Source organism: Entelurus aequoreus, linkage group LG25 (assembly GCF_033978785.1).
Source record: "Entelurus aequoreus isolate RoL-2023_Sb linkage group LG25, RoL_Eaeq_v1.1, whole genome shotgun sequence".
NCBI lineage: Eukaryota > Metazoa > Chordata > Actinopteri > Syngnathiformes > Syngnathidae > Entelurus > Entelurus aequoreus.
This window is the reverse complement of record NC_084755.1, coordinates 24,448,208-24,468,959: the sequence shown is the minus strand read 5'-3', so window position 1 is coordinate 24,468,959 and position 20,752 is coordinate 24,448,208. Positions and strand designations below refer to the sequence as shown.

At 38.1% G+C, this 20,752-nt stretch overlaps 1 protein-coding gene across 2 annotated transcripts in view; it reads left to right on the top strand.

Moving 5' to 3' along the window:
- Positions 1-20,752, top strand: part of spag9a (sperm associated antigen 9a) — a 49,974-nt gene that overhangs the window by 6,894 nt on the left and 22,328 nt on the right. The window contains exons 3-16 of one of the 2 annotated variants that reach the window (XM_062036623.1): positions 6,952-7,072; positions 8,935-9,005; positions 9,086-9,174; positions 9,266-9,416; positions 11,730-11,819; positions 14,637-14,763; positions 14,842-14,935; positions 15,017-15,138; positions 16,275-16,286; positions 16,986-17,043; positions 19,599-19,751; positions 19,844-19,895; positions 19,974-20,104; positions 20,188-20,244. In XM_062036623.1, the coding sequence (XP_061892607.1) occupies positions 6,952-7,072; positions 8,935-9,005; positions 9,086-9,174; positions 9,266-9,416; positions 11,730-11,819; positions 14,637-14,763; positions 14,842-14,935; positions 15,017-15,138; positions 16,275-16,286; positions 16,986-17,043; positions 19,599-19,751; positions 19,844-19,895; positions 19,974-20,104; positions 20,188-20,244 (1,328 nt within the window). The remainder of the gene's footprint in view (positions 1-6,951; positions 7,073-8,934; positions 9,006-9,085; positions 9,175-9,265; positions 9,417-11,729; positions 11,820-14,636; positions 14,764-14,841; positions 14,936-15,016; positions 15,139-16,274; positions 16,287-16,985; positions 17,044-19,598; positions 19,752-19,843; positions 19,896-19,973; positions 20,105-20,187; positions 20,245-20,752) is intronic. The other variant, XM_062036624.1, reaches the window with a different exon arrangement.

Below are 20,752 nucleotides of genomic sequence, written 5' to 3'. Positions count from 1 at the left end.
AGTCCGAATGCCGATATACGGTATATTCCGGTATCTTAAAAAAACGTGCAAAGTGCTTAAGGTTGCCTAAGTGTTTTATGGCTAGATAACCAGTCTTAGGGGTACTCAAATTATTTTTGTTGTAAGTAGTAATGTAACGTGTTGTTAATTCTTATAGAGTAATTAGTTAACCGTTATTATGTCGAATCAGTTTTGGTGAATTTTGTTCATTAATGTTAGGTTTATAGCCTCACGCTTGTGCGCGGGGATAGATGGAGTTTCGACTTGCTCACTGCGGTGAAGGCCGCTGGCTGTACAGTTTGAAACTACTCTTCAGCCACCGAGCCGCTACATTACAGTAGGTTAGTCTGCACAGGCTATGGGGAGAGGCACTTTCAAGCCGAGGAGGAGCTAAACATTTGACACTCTGAGCGAGCAGCAGAGAGGAGCTATCGCGAGCTGCGTATTCAAGTCGCTAACCGAATTGAACAACATAAACAAATTAGATTAGGGATAAAGTCGCTACAAGGAGTGATATAGGTTCTCAAGCAAATTAGTTTGCTGTAGTCAGTCAATTATAGCCAAATGCAGTCGGTGATCTAAAGCATTGCATCACTCGTGAGTCAAGAAGTCAGCACAAGAGCCGCCGTATTCTTTTAAAACGTTTGTTGTGTTGCATCATTGTGCGTCACAAAAGCCTACGTAAACACGAAAGGGGCAGGGTTGAGCCAAAGTGAATGCCCTGTGTATCGCCCGTCAGCAAACTGCCATTACAAAGGCACATCAAAAGATACCGGTATGGCGAGATTTTCTCAAATATATATCTCTTTCTAAAATATACTGGTATTATCTATAATACCGGTATACCACTCAGCCCTATGTAAGTACAAAATAAATTAAACAAATAGTGCAAAAAAAGTATGTAGCAACGATAATAATAATAGATGTTATTTGTCATGCACTTTTTATTTAAATACATCTTAAAGTGTTACAAAACAAACCGGTATTTAAAACAATAAAAACTTCAGTATTAAAACAGATAAAATACGTAGACTAAAACACTATCAGTGAAGCTTAAGAAACACAGAACGTACAAAATAATGGATTTTTTTTTTTTAACATGAACAGTGTGTCTATTTAATTTGAGTTATTTAAAAAAAAAAGATTTCAGTGCGTGTAGAAGTACTTTTTGAGCACATTTAAATGTCCATATCGTGGCTTCTCTAGCATTTGTAATGAGAAAAAGCTGAATTGTTGATGCTAATAATGCAAGGATGTGTAAGTTTTTTTTAAATTTGTTTTGTTTTTTACCTTTTTGAAAAATAACATGCACATAAGTCATGGCCAATTATGCCAAAGGTATGATGGTGTTAGACAGACCGCCATCCAATTTTTCTCAAGACACTTTGCAGCAGGGGTCCCCAAACTTTTTGACTCGGGGGCCGCATTGGGGGCTGTATATATATATATATATATATATATATATATATATATATATATATATATATATATATATATATATATATATATATATATATACATTGTCTTTATATTCCAGCGAGTTAATCAGTTTTGTCATTTAACATCAATTAACATTGATGTTCATCAACATTTAACATTGTCACGTTATCGATGGGAAAATTAATTTTTAGACAATATAATTTGCCTGAGCGGCTAGGAGACACCGAGAGTAACAAGCGGTAGAAAATGGATTAGAAATGAAAGATTAAAAAAAAAAAAAAACATTTAAAAAATAAATAAATAAATAAAATAAAACAGCTTTTTTTTTTTAACTTGGGACTTCCCGTGGGCCGGATTTTGGATGCTGGGGGGCCGGATCCGGCCCGCGGGCCGTAGTTTGGGGACCCCTGCTTTACATACTGTAATGAAGCGTGTAGAGGACCACACTCAGTATACAAAAGAGTCTCATTCATCCCAGACAACAAACAGGAAGTAACTTTATATTCTTCCCCAAACAGGAAGAACTCTTGGAAAATACCAAGACTCAATGTGTCATAGAGGATTGACAAAAGGTGCAACAACATAAGATAACATATTTCAGTTTTTGACTTGGATGATGGCTCCAGTGTGTGAATAGGCTTTGTTCTAGCGTGTTCACTTTTATATGACAAGCGATGAGATGAAGGAGACTTAGACCTGCTGTCACGGCTTATTCTTGACTCGGGGCATTTGGACTGGAGGAACTGTGACGCTCAAGAAATGTGACAGCTAGATACATGGGCTCAGCAATAACAGAACGGATACTCAAGGAAGAGCAGAGAGGCAGGAAATTACTTCCAAGTCAAGTGATTCTTTGTCAGGTATTTTAAAAAAGGAGAACATTCTCCTCCTCGCAGCTTGCATTTCCCTTTTTTGCCTTAAGGTTTTATAAAATCAATCCCATAATGTGTGTTCATATGCTGACAGTTAAGCATGAACACTTGACACTTTCTATTGACGCATGTAAACCTTCTACTTCCTGGAGTGCCCATTGAATGGCCTGCTACTCTGTATAGATTTTAGCTGTCCAGTTTGCAGGCACTCATGGTCGAGAGCAGCAATATTAATCGTCTTCCTCCTAATTTTTTTTTATAAATGGAAGAAATATAAATAAATGTCAGTTCATTTTCTGTTCCTCTTTTACATGCATCTGCCAGTTGATAATCACACTTCGAACAAAGGTTGCCACCTGATTTTTTTTTTTTACTTGTGCTTAGAGTTTCATTTTTGAAACAGTCCTATACTGTATTGGGCCTGGCTCTCTGTAAAATGTATTGTACTACATGGATGCAACAATGAACCAGTTGAACTATTATTGTTGATTAAAAATGCACAATTATTTAATCGCAAAGGCTCCTATACCATGTGTTTCAGTCCTCCTCACTCACTATAAACAAACATTATATTGGTATGTTATTTCCTGCACAATAGCCACAGAATAAAAATGAAGTTACACCAGCGATGCGCATGCTTATACATACCTATCGAGAGACAAGCTAGGATGCTACACAAGCTCCAAAAATAGTAGCACAACAAAGCAGTAAACCTTTCCCTCCCAAAGAATCATTGACGATGATGGCCCACTCATTTGCTAAACCTGCCAAAAGAAAGTTGTGGCTAAATGGTCTAATACGTCCAATATGGTGTCCAGCATTTGCGGAATCACCTCCCAATTTTACGCGTCAAAGTAAGACATAGTAACTGAGTTACATCATGTTAGTGCCAAGTTACTAAATGCAGAATTGCGTTGATAAATAGTTAAAGGCCTACTGAAATGATTTTTTTTAAATTTAAACGGGGATAGCAGATCCATTCTATGTGTCATACTTGATCATTTCGCGATATTGCCATATTTTTGCTGAAAGGATTTAGTAGAGAACAACGACGATAAAGGTCGCAACTTTTGGTCGCTGATAAAAAAAAAGCCTTGCCTATACCGGAAGTAGCGTGACGTCACCGGAGGAAGGACTCCTCACATTTCCCCATTGTTTACAATGCAGCGAGAGAGATTCGGACCGAGAAAGTGACAATTACCCCATTAATTTGAGCGAGGATGAACGATTCGTGGATGAGGAAAGGGAGAGTGAAGGACTACAGTTCAGTGCAGGACGTATCTTTTTTCGCTCTGACCGTAACTTAGGTACAAGCTGGCTCATTGGATTCCACACTTTCTCCTTTTTCTATTGTGGATCACGGATTTGTACTTTAAACCACCTCGGATACTATATCCTCTTGAAAATGAGAGTTGAGAACGCGAAATGGACATTCACAGTGACTTTTATCTCCACGACAATACAACAATAGCTCTTTAGCTACTGAGCTACTGAGCTAACGTGATAGCATCGGGCTCAAATGCAGATAGAAACTAAATAAATAAATCCCTGACTGGAAGGATAGACAGAAGATCAACAATACTATTAAACAATGGACATGTAAATACACGGTTAATAATTCCCAGCTTGGCGAAGCTTAACAATGCTGTTGCTAACGACGCCATTGAAGCTAACTTAGCAACGGGACCTCACAGAGCTATGATAAAAACATTAGCGCTCCAGTTACGCCAGCCAGCCCTCATCTGCTCATCAACACCCGTGCTCACCTGCGTTCCAGCGATCGACGGAAGGACGAAGGACTTCACCCGATCATCCGTGCGGTCGGCGGCTAGCGTCGGCTAGCGCGTCTGCTATCCAAGTCAAAGTCCTCCTGGTTGTGTTGCTACAGCCAGCCGCTAATACACCGATCCCACCTACAACTTTCTTCTTTGCAGTCTTCATTGTTCATTAAACAAATTGCAAAAGATTCAGCAACACAGATGTCCAGAATACTGTGGAATTTTGAGATGAAAACAGAGCTTTTTTGTATTGGATTCAATGGGGTACCAATACTTCCGTTTCAACGATTGACGTCACGCGCATACGTAAATAAATAAATAAATAAATAAACGTCATCATATATAAACGTTTTCAACCGGAAGTTTCCCGGGAAATTTAAAATTGCACTTTATAAGTTAACCCGGCCGTATTGGCTTGTGTTGCAATGTTAAGATTTCATCATTGATATATAAACTATCAGACTGCGTGGTCGGCAGTAGTGGGTTTCAGTAGGCCTTTAAATATAAAGTTGTCAATTACAGTCAGTAGCTTATCGTTGAGTCAGTTCAGTGTCAACCAACAGCAACTGGTGCCCCTGTCATCCGGTGACCATTTAACGTAATATTGCTTCTTGTCTGTGTTAAATAAACTATAGACATTGTAAGTTAATATAGCAAGTGTAAAACACAAATTTATATTTTTAAAAATGAAATAAAAAAACACTTAGTTTATTACTCATGAGTAACATTTTTGCCTGGTAGATCAATAAAAGTTAACCTTAGCTTTACATTAATAACATCCATCCATCCAGCCATCCTCTTCCGATTATCCGAGGTCAGGTCGCGGGGGCAGCAGCCTAGGTAGGGAAGTCCTCTCCCCAGCCACTTCGTCCAGCTCCTCCCGGGGGATCCCGAGGCGTTCCCAGGCCAACCGGGAGACATAGTCTTCCCAATGTGTCCTGGGTCTTCCCCGTGGCCCCCTACACCCTAGGGAGGTGTTCGGCTGGCATCCTGACCAGATGCCCGAACCACCTCATCTGGCTTCTCTCGATGTGGAGGAGCAGCGGCTTTACTTTGAGCTTCCCCCGGATGACAGAGCTTCTCACCCTATCTCTAAGGGAGAGCCCCGCCACCCGGTGGAGGAAACTAATTTCGTCCGCTTGTACCCGTGATCTTGTCCTTTTGGTCATAACCCACAGCGCATGACCATAGGTGAGGAGGGGAATGTAGATCGACCGGCATATTGAGAGCTTTGCCTTCTGTCTAAGATCCTTCTTCACCACAACGGCTTGATGCAGCGTCCGCATTACTGAAGACGCCGCACCGATCGGCCTGTCGATCTCACGATCCACTCTTCCCTCACTCGTGAATAAGACTCAGAGGTACTTAAACTTGGGGGAAGATCTCCTCCCCAACTCGGAGGTGGCACTCCACCCGTTTCCGGGCGAGAACCATGGACTCCGACTTGGAGGTGCTGGTTTCCATCCCAGTCGCTTCACACTCGGGCTGCGAACCGATCCAGTGAGAGGTGAGGATCCTGGCCAGATGAAGCCATTTACATTTACATTAATACAATAATTAATCAATGTATTATTAATAATACTTTTTTTTGTATTTATTATTTAATACTGTTATTATAACATTATTTTACTGTTAATCTCTAATGAATGTCTATGTGACTGTATATATTCTTTTCAATGCCTAATATTTGTTAAACAGTGATTTTTACTCAGACTATAATCGTACAGTCAAAGTCTATAACCGTTACATCCCGAGATGTGACACACAAAAGCCTGTTGTCACAAAATTTTTTTTTGGATAACAAAAAAAATTTAAAAAAAAAATTGTATATCATTTTATACAGAATTACAAGAATTGATGACATGGTGTGCTACATATTTTAGTACCCTGGTTTCCATATGATATATCTGTGTAAAATTTAACAAAAGAAAGACCGGCATGGTATTAGCAACCAAATCTATGTTTTGTGGGTACATGAGTCACCCAGTCACTTCATGTTGATTAAAACCACATCAACAGATGCGTTATATAGAAGACATATTTTGGAAAACATATTTGCTTGTGCATATTTGGGCGCTATGCCTGCCCATCCATTAAACTGTAAAATTACACAATCATCAGACAATGTGGTCTTTTAGCAAGTCGTTCAAATTGTGATTATAAGAATAAAGAGCCCCATACCTAATTTCTCCACCCATGAGTTGGAAATTCCCTGAAAGAGAATTTGAATTATTTTCATGCAATTAACAACACAGAATCACTATCCAGTCCACCACTATTATTTCAAAGCCAAAAGCTGAGCAAAGCTGCATTGTTTTTGGATGCACAGATCTTCAAGAACATCAAAACAAAGTGGATTTATTTTATTTACAGGGGCTCCAGACTTAGGTCTGATCACAGGGAAGCACTGTCTGCTCCAAGATTGAGGTCTGTGACTTCAGGACTAATCCCCTTCTCTCCCTCTGGTGTAGAAATACGATTCAGGCTGTAGATTTCTGGGTTAAACTTTTATTTCAACATGAGCCAAGCTGCTCAAAATCCTCTTCGTACCACTCACAAGCTTGAGTCGCTGACCCCAAAAGGAACCGCACATCACTTCTGCTATTGCAGTCGAGGGGGCAGGTGATCAGCGGCTAATTTGCATGGGAAAGGACAGCCCCACATAACCGGCCACTCTGACCAGAGCTGTGTAGAGGTGGTTCAAGTGTGCTGCAATCCCTGATCCTTTGGGCTGTTTTTACTGAAGCCCGTCATAAGCATTATATTAGGACACCTATGAACTGTGATATAATTTCATAACATGGCTCTTTAAATCTAATCATGCTGTGTTTGTGTGCATGTGCGTGTTTGTGCGTGAGTAGAAGTTCATTGAGTTCGAGGACACTCATGAACAAGACAAGAAGGACCTGCAGAGCCATGTGGACAGAATGGAGTCCCACTCTAGGCAACTGGAACTCAAGATCAGGAACTACGCTGACCAGAGTAAGCGTCTTCACTCAAATGCACAGATGTCCTCATTTTCGCCATTACTGCCACATTTATTGACTGAAAAATCACAAATATCTAAAATTAAATTTGGTTCCAGTCGTATGCCTGGATTATATGCACACAACACTCTTACACTTCCTTCACACAGACACATTCTTTGTTGCACATTTCGGGGAAGGAGTGTAATTGGATTATAGGATTTGTGTTATTCCCATCCTTGTAATGCGGCACTGCATCACCACCCTTCTTTTTGCTGGATTATGGAATATTTTATAGTATGGAAAGTATGCTAAACATACAGTTCATGTATACCACTTTAAAGCAAGGGTATCCTTATTAATTAGCTACTAGCTAATAATTCCCTTATATTGAAATAAATGCTACATTTGTGCTCCCATATAAATGGACAGTAACTCAGTGTTAAAGTGGATCTTAAAAATAAGATATAAATAGATATTTCGCTTTTGCAGGTGACAAGGGTTAAATTAATGATTTATAATGCATGCACATGTATCACTTTTATTTATTCTGTCATATCTGACACTTGCAGCCTATTACTCTTCCTCTCTCTTGACAAATCACTGAGCTCAAGGCTGATAATGCTACTGCGTCTGAGATGTGTTATTAATCTTATCATTTCAGTCCACGATGGGTGTCCTTGAATTTTATGATTCATAAAAAATTATGAAATAATATATATAATATTCAGTGTTTCCCATAAACTGCCAAGATACCTGTGGCGGTGGGGGCGTAGCTATGGGCGTGGTCACAATGACATCATCAAGTAATTTGCATAATTTACTACAATGATATGATTTTCTCTAAAAAGGCTAAAAAAATGTATACTTACTAATTAATAATAACAGTTTTGTTTTAAATGCCCATCCATCCATCCATCCATCAATTTTACAATATAATTACAACACTTTATGTACATATTTATATACAGATTTGAACAATAAGTTATTCACTGAAATATATTTATTAACTGTGGTTCTTACAAAAATATATCTTATAAAACTATAAAAGCTAAAATGTTTAAAGCTCTGCCCCTTTAATTAGTGCATACTAAATAATTTAACTTTAGCCTACTACTACAACCATATTATTTACCAGCAACATAAAGTGAAACAGAGGCAGAGGTGTCCTGCCACAGTCAGTAACAAATAAATAGAAAACAGTAGTGGTGGTAGATAGACACAAAGCTTCATCAAACATCTGATCCACTGAACAAAGAGCTCCAAAAATCTTGATCCTACACTTCTCTTTTGTAAAGTAAATCTGAACAGCCGATATGGGCATCTACATCAACTATATGATTTGCCTGAGAAGCTGGACAGTACAAAAAAATTAAAAAAATTAAAAAATAAATAAAATAAAAAATAAAAAAATAAAATTGTGGCGGCCTTAATTCTTTCGTGGTGGGCCGCCACAAATAAATGAATGTGTGGGAAACACTGATATTAATATTTTATTTGATGCTATACAAAAAACAATTGGTAAAAAATGGATGGATGGATGGAAAACATTTTTATTAAAAACAATTTGATTCATGATAGCTGTACAGAATGCCACGTTTGATGCCGTCCCACAAACATGCATTGTTATAATAACCATGTGTCCTTTTGCAGACCATCTCTGGAACAGTTCAGATAAATCTGTTATTTGATAAGGCATTTTTGTGTTTGTTGATATGTTTAACAGATTTGTCCGTGTGTCCATGTCCACTGTATAAACAGTGTGTGTTGTGTTAAGGATGTAAACCATGATGCATGGTGGTATCCGATGTCATATGGCAAAATAGTGTAAATAAGACTTGATCCATGTTTAAAAAAATAATGATGTTCTTTGTTTAGTCAGCAGGTTAGAAGAGCGCGAGATCGACCTCAAGAAGGAATACAACTCCCTTCATCAACGCCACACAGAGGTAAACGTCAAAGGAAAGTAAGATGGGAAGAAAGGGATCTTAAATTGGTATTCCAAACTTGTTTGCTCTGACCCCTGTAGATGATCCATAATTATATGGAGCATGTAGAGCGGATCAAAATGCAGCAGGCTAGTGAGACGTCTGAGTCAAGCAGTGTTGGCCGAGTACGGTAAGTTGTAATTTTTACATTCACTAAATGTACTTCATTTTAGCAGTTTCTTTCAAAGATTCCCTCACGAGGATATTCTCTGCCTCTGTAGAAGAGACCGTCCTCTTTCATTGGGCGTCTTTCCAACATCCGGTGGGGCATCTCTACTAATTCCAGAGGCACAGACGCGTGCAGAGACACCAAGCACAGAGGGCTGGAGGTTCACAGACAAAACACAACCTCGCTCCAACACAAGCATCCAGGTGGGTGCAATTGCTAATATTGATAACCCACATGTTCAGAGCCATTTAACCTTCATATTAGTATACTACTGCATATACTTGCAATCAACAGTTTTTGAGACATAATGCCATTGAATGAAAATATGTCTCCAAACTCCAGACTGGTACTGTATATTCACGTATACCCAAGTAATGTTAAAATCCTCTATCTTGTGGAGTTTTGATTTTGATTCACGTACAAATAGAGACTCTTTGATAAGATCTGAGCATGCTCACATGTGCTCTAGCTGAGCTCTAACAAAGCCCTCTCTATTTTATCACATCCTCTCTTAAACCTCATGAATATGCAAACCCGTTTCATGTGATAATTAAATGAATCACGGTGATGTGCAAATGTAATTTTCAGGTTTGTAAGATGCCCTAACATGAACTTTGATGAGTCGGTGTGGTGGCAAGGTTGTTTTATCATCCTGCTTTCTTTTTTGTCATAAAATCTGTGACATCCACTCTGTTGCAGTGCATGATGGGAGTCATTCCTCTGTGTGGCTCAAAGCCAACCACTAATGGAGAAGCGTGCTAGCTGTGAAGTAATTGGCCCTTATGTAATCATGCGCCGCTGTATGCTCATTGTTACGCCTTGGCCTTTTGAAACCCAGTAAGCTACAATATGCAGACAGGCTATGGCACTTTAAGGAAAACTGCACTTTAAAAATTTTTTGTTCATCATCCTTTAGCAAAACATTAACAAACTGGTCTTTCCCTTTTCTTTGTATTCTGAATAGTGAAAAAACTGCTAGTATGAAGCAGCTAACAATGTAGGTGATGGGGAGTCATCTATTCCGCCTGTAAAGCCCTCCAAAAACAATGCATCGAAGAATGCATGTTTTTACGAAAGACAACGACAAAAAGTAGCATGCGCTCTCGTCTAAGGGAGCAGAGTCGAAGAATGCACAAGTTTACAGTGATCACTTCGTTAAAGTTTTGTTTGATATACTTCTAACGTTTAGTGTTTTCCATTTAACTATTATCTTGATATTATGTGTATTTCTCAAAACATATTTTTGCTACGAGTGTTTTGTAAAGCACCAACTGGGCAAGTTTAAATGAAAGAAAGCATATGTGAGTAAAACCCAAGAGAGTTAAGCTTTTACCTAATGCAGAAATCATTAATAAAGCTTTCAGAGCATTCACAACGTTGACATCTATAGTTATATTTTGATAAAGACAAAAAAAATCAGGCATACTCGTAAACGGCGCGTACAACAAAAGCAAGGGCAGGCAACAAACATAGCTGTAGATGCAAAGTTAAATCATTAAATGCAACCTTGCTCAAGTAAAAACGATGCATGATTTGTCTGGGAGAGTCTTACCAATAGTAATTTCCTTGACCCAGCCATAGTTGTAGACCTCCATGCTTTTACAAGTTTTCATCTGTCGTGTAGAGTGATGTCTGGAGCACCAAATAGTTCGACATGTCTGGGAACACGACCGACGGATAACCTTTGATATCACGCAACAAAGTCCTTTGTATAGTCTGATTTTTTTTTTTTTCTCTGATCAGCTTTTTGCAGAAATGATCTAGGCCTCTTGTTTACTCGGATAGTTTTTGCGCTACTTGCTGCACAACAACAATCTTGGTTTGGTTCACCACCACTATTTTTCACTTCTGGGAAGAAGTCATGTGTCTGAATACAAGCAATAGATGACTTCCCGTTACCTGCATTGTTCGCTGCTTCGTACTAGCAGTTTTTACACTATTTAGAATCCGCAGAAAATTGAAAGATTGTCTCACATATGATATATGATACGATATGATAGGCATATATAGGCAACATTCCAAAAACATTTGTATATTACATATATGTTAATGTGTATTAATGAATTTTTATATAGCCTTAATTTGACAGCTGAGAAGCAATTAACATCAACAATATGATATAGGCTCCAGCACCCCCCGCGACCCCAAAAGGGACAAGCGGTAGAAAATGGATGGATGGATGGAATATGAGTTATGTAAGAAATACCAAATTTTTATACCTGGTTTGATCACACATACAACTGAATACAAACCCTGAATATTAGCCTCAATGTTTTCCTTATCTGTCTGTGGATTTGTTGAAGTTATCCTCTGTTTAGATGTGTATATTACATAATGCTGGATTATTATTTGCGAAAGCCAAACATTTTGGTTAAAATCTACCTTGGACTCCAAGCAATCTTTGCAGAAAATAACTTGCCCATTCACATCACAGACATGCACACTTGCTTTAGAGGTGTTTGCATTTCTGCGGAAAGCCTATATGAGCTTCAATCTTACTCTCCCCCTACCCAAAGCAGCAGGACTTTGCCTACCCCCCAAAGGAAAAGGAGGGTAAGAGTGTGCAAGACTCTACTTGGGGGAGTTCACTGGCTGACGACTGCAAGGTAGTTGGATGAATGAATGTCGGTTGGTGGCTATCATAGACATGTCTGCTTCTTCTGTGAGCAGCACTTTTTAGTTTAAAAAGTACGTTTGTGTTAGATTTTGTAGTTTCGTCTGTTAGCTACACTCATGGTAGTTTTAGATGTCATTGCTGCACAGGTGACCTGCTTTTGATTGCACCATATGCAACCATGTTGTGTGTGTTTATGGGAGTGGAATTTGAGTTTGGATATTTGCAAATTATCAATCAGTCAAAGTCAAGAACAGTGTGGTTGCATCTGGGTGCTGTTCATTTTGCATGTTAGATTTTGTATTTTGCTTCCTTTTTCAGACTACATCACTAATTGGAAAACATATCTTCATGTATTAATTGGATGTTGTGTAGTATTAGCTGTATTAGCCATAGGGTTGTTATTCCAGTGTTTGTTCAAATGTATGTGTCTTGTTTGTGATGTGTGCTACAGTTGCACTTTTCATTGTGGTTTTGTTGTGTTGGTGATGTGTTAAGCGCCTCGTCTGTGAAGCTTGTGCGTAAACCTACTCTTTGTGTGTTCCTTGTGTGGTTTTTGTTAACATTCCTCCCTCATTTTACTGAGCTCCATTCTCACAAAAAGGGAAACATGCTGTTGAATTTTTCCCTGATCTAATGAGATCAACAACCAAAGTTCAATACACAAACAAAAGCCCCTACTCCTGTTTAGGTTGTTATTTCAGACTATGTTCACACTGCATGTCAAGTCCGATTTTGTTTTTGCCCAGATAGGCTGGGATAGGATAGTTCTCAAACTTCTTTTTTTTTACAAAGTTCGACTTCAGAAAAACTTGGGTCTCCAAGTACCACCATAATGACCCACATTAAAATAAAGAAGCGTGGTAGACCTAGGTATTCATTAAAAACAAGGTATAGGTTTTACGTAACAGTATATTGAGTATTTGTGGCCACTTTAACATTACACGCAGTTTGAATGTATGAAAATACAACACTGTACAGTGCTTGCTTTATTATAGCCTGTAGAGAACAGGATATCTTGAATAAGATTGATAGCGCTACAAAATAATCACATTATTTGAACACATTTAAAAAGCGTTTAAGCAAAATTTATTGCTATGTTATGTTTTTCAGTATATTTAGCACCCACCAAATGGCTGACGATTCACTTTGGTCACATATTTTGGTCTAGACCCTTGTATGTATGTTATGATTATTGCAAATCTTCAAGATGCAACTTTCTAATCACATTTGAATAACAAGATGTTGAGACTGATTGGGTGGATTAAGGCTTTCTTCTTTGTAAACAAAATCCTATTGGTAGATTGGCAGGTAATTGTAAATGGGGTTTGGGTGAGTAGATTTAGAATGTTTTTATTTATTTGTGATCGTATTATACTGTATTTTGTGTTTTATTTGTTGATATATATTTTAACTATCCATGAGCTCTACACTTCGAGGGACTCCCACTTTACATAAAGGATTCCAATATTTACGAAACGGACAATACTCTAATATAACGATCATATCTGTAAATAAATAAATAAGATAATCAAGTGATTCTTTGGCGTACCACTAAATGGAGCCCACATACCACATGTACCACAGTTTGAGAATCACTGGTATAGACTATTTATCCCACAATGGGGTCCACAACAGAGTATTTGTCAAAGTATCGCAAACGTCCAGAAAGTGCCACCCTTTGTTGCGTAATCCCGAAGAGGTTTGAACCACAAAGTAAAAACACATGAAAATAAGAAGGAGACATTAAAGAACACGAGTTGACGAATGAGCAGAAAACAGGTGGAACTCACATCAATGCTCCACCACTCCTGGCAGCATGCGTGATGTCATGATGCCATGTGCACGTACATACACACACTTCATCCACCCATTCTGTTTACATTAGAAATCGTTTTTTTTTGTTAAAAAAAAATTACATTTAACAAAAACAATCTAAATTAGGCATCAAACCCTGCTGTGTGAACCTAGCTATCTAAGTACTTTAGCTGTATGTTGATTTACACTTATTTTGTTGGTAAAACCAGTAAATTAACATATACTCCAGCATACACACGTGGTAAATATGTGCTCTTAACCTAGTGTTGAAACATCCCTATTTGAATCAGCACCAACTAGTACATTGTTTCATACGAAACCATACTGAACCGCTCAAAGGCATAGCTATAGATAGATACAATGTTTTCACTTGACTGTATGTATTTGTGTAAACTTTGAACCCCTGCACACAAAAAGCTGAACATCTGGCAAAACGCGCACCAATGTTCTGTGCTATTGTTTTTCTGACAAATATACAAATACCCCAAACTTTTAACTGACTCAAAATTATTTGCACAGTTAAATATGTGCTCTACTAAGAAACCTCACTGTAACTTTAGGGTGTTTAGTGAATACACCGCCAAATTTAATACACATCTTTATGGGACTGACAAGCACCTGTGTGTAAAAGTTGAGCAGGGTCAGTTGAAAAACAGGACTTATCAAATAATATTTCCTAAGTCATTGACCATTTGTCTAATGATTATTAAAACCTGCGGCTAAGGTTTGCATCATATGTAATTTACAATCAGGTGAAAAATAAAACCCCTTGGTTTGTTCTAATTTAAATACTGTAGATTGATAAATTGTTAAACAATTCATAACCTGTCTTTTCCATGATTTGTCTTGTGCATTAATACAGTACCACAGTTTCTGTCCATCTGAACTTATTTTATTTTTGGTACACCGCAGTGTCAAGTGTGTCTTCTAGACCCTTCTCTACGAAATGTATTCTGAATTTCACAGTACAAAAAAGTTTCTGTTATTACAGGAGGAGATGTCGGACTTCACTGGCTCTAAGTCAATGTCCTCCACCGCTTCGGATGTGGAGAGGGAGGATGGTACCAGTAAGAGCACAGAGGTGCAAGCGGCTCCAGGGACTAGGTCGATATCAGTCGGTAAGACACTCAAAGGTGCAACTGTTTATTTAGTGACAAAGTATACATTTGTCAACCTTGATATTCTGCTTTCTTTAGGTTTACCTGAAAATGAGGACAGTTCAGATGTGAAGGACATCATTGAGTCCACCCCTGAACTTGATATGGATCTGACTGGCTACAAGGGATGCAGGTAGTACTATAAAACACACACCATTCATACATTGTATTTAAGTAATGTTTCTCCAAGTGGTGAAAATCTTGTCTGTCCCAGCACCCCGACTAAAGGCATTGAGAACATGGCGTTTGACCGCAACACAGACTCTCTGTTTGCAGAGCTGTCGTCTACAGGGGCAGGTGTCATTGGGGATGTAGATGAAGGTGCTGACCTGCTGGGTAAGTTCCAGCTTGACGCTTGATGGTGCAATTTAGTATAGTGTTTGACATTATGATGCTGCAAATTCAATTTATCTTAGTGATTGTTTGGAGCTATTATGCTATGACAACGGACAAAATGACTTCTTAGGTATTCTTAAGTTGTGCATCTGCATCAATGTACCGGTATGTTGTTTTCTTCTCCTCCAGACATTTACTTCATTTTTTTGTCAAGCGTAATGTCTTGCGGAAATTACAGTACTTTAAATATTGCTGCCGAGTACACTTGCACAGTCTACAGTAGAACCTCCAAAGCCAAACACACTTCATTTGTGTGGTGCCGGTTGACTTCGAAGTTGTTCTAATTTCAAAGACAAGTGAATTTGTCTGTATTTGGCTAAAACCGACGCCATCGTGACACCATAATTAACTTTACAGGCAACGTTTTAGGTTGTACAAGTTTAAAGAGAAAGTAACCACTGTATGGTAAAACTAAAGTAAAACTACTACTACTACTACTTTGACGATGCCTGACAAATATGTAATGGAGCAGAAACACAAAGGTTATTAGAGAGCTGTACTGTCACCACAAGTGTTGCTGTGATGTTTAATTGTACAGCATAGTTAAAGCCTTCCTTATGTCACAGTAAGTTCTATTTCCAGTTCCTTGGTTATTACTGCTATCATTGAACTCCAAAAATCTCAGAAAAAGCCAAAGAAAAGTCTTAAAACTGAATCAAAGGTTCAGGATGTATGCTGATGTCACACATGGTGATGCTTTGAATGGCAAGTTTTTTGTTTTACTTTTGGGGTTGAGCTCCGGAGTTGTTCATCTTTGGAGATTCTCCTGTGGTTGAATACAAACATTCAAAGTCCTAATTCAGATAATTAAAGCTTAGATTTGATTGATACTATTAGACAGGTGGATCTTATTCAATTGTGCAGATTTTTAACCACTACAGGAGAACTGTCCCATCTTTACATGGTATAAGACAGGCTCTGTTCTTGGCAAATAATTTTAAATACGCAACACCTGCTGTTTGCTGCAGTTCCAAACCACTGGCTTTGGACCAGCAGTTAACCATCTGCCTGTGTTAACGTCAGCTTTCTTTTCCCTCCACCATGTCTCATCACCCTGCTTATGTCCATAATCCCAGTGGAGTATTCTGGTGTGTATGACCTCAAGACCTTTCCATCGCCAAGCATTCTTTTGTTATGTCTCCTTTTTAATTTCACGTTCTGCATAATGCACCATAGCAGCAGCTCACTCAATATTCAGAAGTATACAGCTTGTTTAAGTTTGGCAGTTCTTAGCTAATTTTGATTGCGTTATTCAAGCCAACCTGACGTTCAGTTTCATGCATAGAGGATGATGTTCGGATACATTTAAAAAAATAATTTCTAACATGATAAATGATGAACGATGGTCATATTCTTTATATTTTTGCAAGCCTTAGAGAGAATCAATTGTTTGCTAAACGTCATCACTGGCTCCTCATTTCAATCATTCCGCTGTCTCAAACTATATCTGCATTTCTTTTTTTTTCTCTCTTTCTCTCTCTCTCCTTATTCTTACCGCCTGGCTGGAATTGCATGGTTTTCTCAGACCTTAGTTTGATTGGTAAGACCTCACCCGCCCTACCCATCCTGTGCCTGCAAGTCATGTGACGTGTGCTGCGTGCGAGTTTGTGTGCTTGCCATTTGTAGTTTTGTTAAACCTTTAAAGCAAATTACTATTATTTACTATTTATGTCGTTTTTCTGACAGTGTTTTCCTTTCCTATGTAGTAAAGTAGTAGTACTCTAGCTTTCTGTCAAATCACGTAACAAACATGTCATATAAACATGTACCGTTATTATTCTTGTCAGGTATGGGCCGGGAAGTGGAAAATCTCATTCAGGAGAACTCGCAACTGCTTGAGACAAAGTAAGTTCCTAATAAATGCTTCAAGAAAAGCATAGGCATAACTCTAATCATAACTATTAGGTTTCAAGGATGCTTTATGGTTGTAAAATGTTTGTTGCTGAGAAATACCTACACACACTCTTTGGTTGTCTCTGTCTCATCATCTAACCAGAACGTTTTAGTTTTTTTAAGCAAGTATTCAATGATATTACATGTTTGATGTATTGCATGTCTCTTAAAAAGAGGAAGCAGTGTATTTTATTGGGCTGTCTTCATCTAAGAATTTTCATAGTCAAATCTGATTTGTTAGATTTTGCCTATTGTTGAAAATCAGTCTAATCTTTGGCGTTTTTTTTTTTTTTTTAAAGGAAAAAGGTGTATACTGGCTGGTCACTAGGGATCAGTAAAGTCACATGGATGTGCTCTAGCACTATACGTGAATATTCCAAAGTTAATTAATGGTACTCATAACAGGAATACAGTCTTACAATAAAGTGAACAAACCAAATATTTTATTTGCGATTTTTTTACACCTGAAAAAATAAAGCTAAACCACAGTTTTCGAGGTCCTCGGCTTTGGCTAAATCAGGCATTTAAAATTTCCCTAAACGCAGAAATCTGCGTTTTTAAACATTAATTTTTGCGTCAAAATATCAATTAGGTCTTTTTAATAAAATAGCAATAAAAATAAGATGTAAAGAAAATGTTGGTATTTTAGTTATTCTACGAATTTTAAAAAGCCCCGAAAGAGTTAAGATACAAATAAGCTGGGGTAAGCAAGGTTACAAGCTAAACCTAATAGGACGAACATGGCAAATAAAATACATTCATTACACAGTTTTCAACCTATTGTCTCAGGAAATCAGGTCGTTGGCGAAACTTGCTCCTCTGTTTCTTCCGTTGTGTCCATCGCGTCCTTTGTGGTTTAAAGTTGTGTTGCGGCTTTATATTAATGTGCTGTGGGGTTTATAATTGTTTTGGCTTTTGCAATTGTGCTGCAGCTAAAAGCTTTTGTGTTGTGGCTTTAAGGTATTGTCTTGTCGCATTTGCATTTACTGAGACCTTTCTTGACCACGGTAGGTATCAGCCATTCTTGTTTTTATGACTGATCATTAAAAGTGCTATGGTAGTAAGCAATGTTGCGAGCTCATTGTAAACATAGGACAAACATGGCAAAAGTTAATGGAAAGTCTGATGTCACAAAAATATATGTGGGAGTTTAAAATCCCTGGTGGTAGTCTTTAGTCTTTAAATTAAGATAAACAGTTTATAATGAGTCTTTTTGTGTATCTTATGTTCGATAGTTTATGTCTTGCCTCTATTGAAATATTTTGCATATGAAACGATAAGATGGCGAGATGTCCAAGGTGTACCCTGCCTTCCACCTGAATGCAGCTGAGATAGGCTCCAGTCACCCCTGTGACCCCAAAAGAGACAAGTGGTAGAAAATGGATGGGATGAAAAAGATAAACATAAATAAATATTCACTGTAAAAATTGGGACTTAGGGAAGTTAGGATATAATTAAAATGCATATTTTAAAAATATTTTGTCCACCTTTCAGTGATACATGCCTATTACCTTAGCCCGTTATGTAATCTCTCTAACTTCATATATTCTTTGATATATACATTCATGCATTTTATATTGCTATATTTGTGATGATAATTTAGTGTAAATTTGTTAAATTATGTTTTTATCTACTATACAAACTAAACATTTTTGTGGTACATTACATGGGACCTGTAAGTGTCAAAAATACATCCAAAAGAGGTTAGTAGGTGAGAATAAATCAAAAGGTAATATATAGTGTAGAAGCGCCCCCAATGGCAGGAAATGTAGTCTTGATTTTGAAAATTTTCTTTTAGAGTTTGCGTGGCAGCACTTCAATAGAAATGTTCCACTTTTTTCCTTCAAAGGGTACTCACATCCCTGATAAATAGAGGACGAAAAAGTTATAACGAAGTTTCCATACAGTATGTGAACTAATGAAAGGATCATTACCTTTGCAAAAGGAGCGCTACACCTCCAGGGCGAGGTGCATGATGGCATGGCGAGCTTCATGTCTGACAGCAGCGCGTCCCGACCAACCGCAGTCAGGTCCCGCATGTAGAAACATCCTCCCAACATTATTAGTAAAGTATTTTTTTTTTCCAGACAAATAGCATTTTTATAATAAGAGATGTGGAAAGCCAAAAAACAGCAGGCTGTTTACGTGACGTCACACCAGGAAGCAGTGATCGCTCTCTTGTGACAGCCGAAATTGAATGCAGATAAGAATGATGTCACTCTATAAACTATTTGTCTGCACACAAGAGTATTTTACTACAATTTGAAGAATACATAATGATCGCAATAGATCTATATTCCAAACACACCTGCAGTACACGGTAGGTGAATTGGGTTCATACTAGATGTCGCACTGCAAGGTTGATAATTTAATCAGACTGCTCCGAATTGAGTCGTTAACTACTCGAAGACAGCCAGAGTGTATTGTTTGATGTCAATTTATTAATTCTGTCAATTTGTAGCTGTGCTGTGCTGATAGCAGTTGTCAACTAAATCACTCCTCCATAGGAATGCCCTGAACGTGGTAAATAAAGACTTAATATTGCAAGTGGATGAGCTGACCTGTGAGAAGGAGATGCTGCAGGGGGAGCTGGAGTCTGTGCTCCTGGCCAAGATGAAGCTGGATGACAAACACCGAGAGTTGGAGGAGGAACTTAAAAAGTATATTTGTAATGTTTTTTTTTAGACTTTTTGACAACAATTAAATCTGGTGTTACTCCTCCTACATGTACATTCTTAATGCTATTTTCCAGAGTGCGACTTGAGATAGATGAGGTGCTACATAAAACAAAAGAAGAAGAAGATGTGAGTCTGTGTCGACGCGTTACTTGTACCTTACACATTTAGTTGTCTCTAAAAACTATTTTGTATTTGCTGCCACAGAGCGATGTACCCACAGCCCAAAGGAAACGCTTCACCAGGGTGGAAATGGCCCGAGTGTTGATGGAACGGAACCAGTACAAAGAGAGACTAATGGAGTTACAGGAAGCAGTGCGGTGGACAGAGATGATCCGGTAGGGAGATAACCGTATGTATGTGCTGAGCCTTTTATTTTCATCCTAAAAGATAACATAATACTCTATATGGTCCTCTTTAGGGCTTCAAGAGAAAATCCAGCTCTCACAGAGAAAAAAAAATCCAGCATCTGGCAGTTGTGAGTCCTTTGATTATTTTTTTAAACAGCAGCCTTTAGTTGTTAGGCTTTGTCTTCCTTGTGCAATTACTGGAATGCATTTTTCTCTTATCTTCTTTGGGATGTGCTGTTGAACTGGCAGCATTAGGTAAAACGTGACTCCGTAAATAATGTTCTATCCAAACCTACTGTATTTCCTGCCTACCTTCTGACACAACTGCTCCTGTTACAAAGAGATCCGACATTGATGCGTCATCATCCATTATATTGTCTCGTTATGCAAGTGCATCAGTTTTGTCATCACAAACTGTTCAAACAATGTTTTTTCCTTGTACTTTCCTATTTCCCGCCTGCTGTTTTTCCAAATTGGTGTTTTCCTACTGTCTGCTCAAAGGAGAGGACTTTAAAAACCCAAAGTATGTGCAAAATCAATCCGATATTAAGTTTTACAGCACATATTAATTGTTAGCATCAGTATTTCTCCTGCCATACTTTGAGTTACACTGTTTTTTTGTTTAAAACATATTGT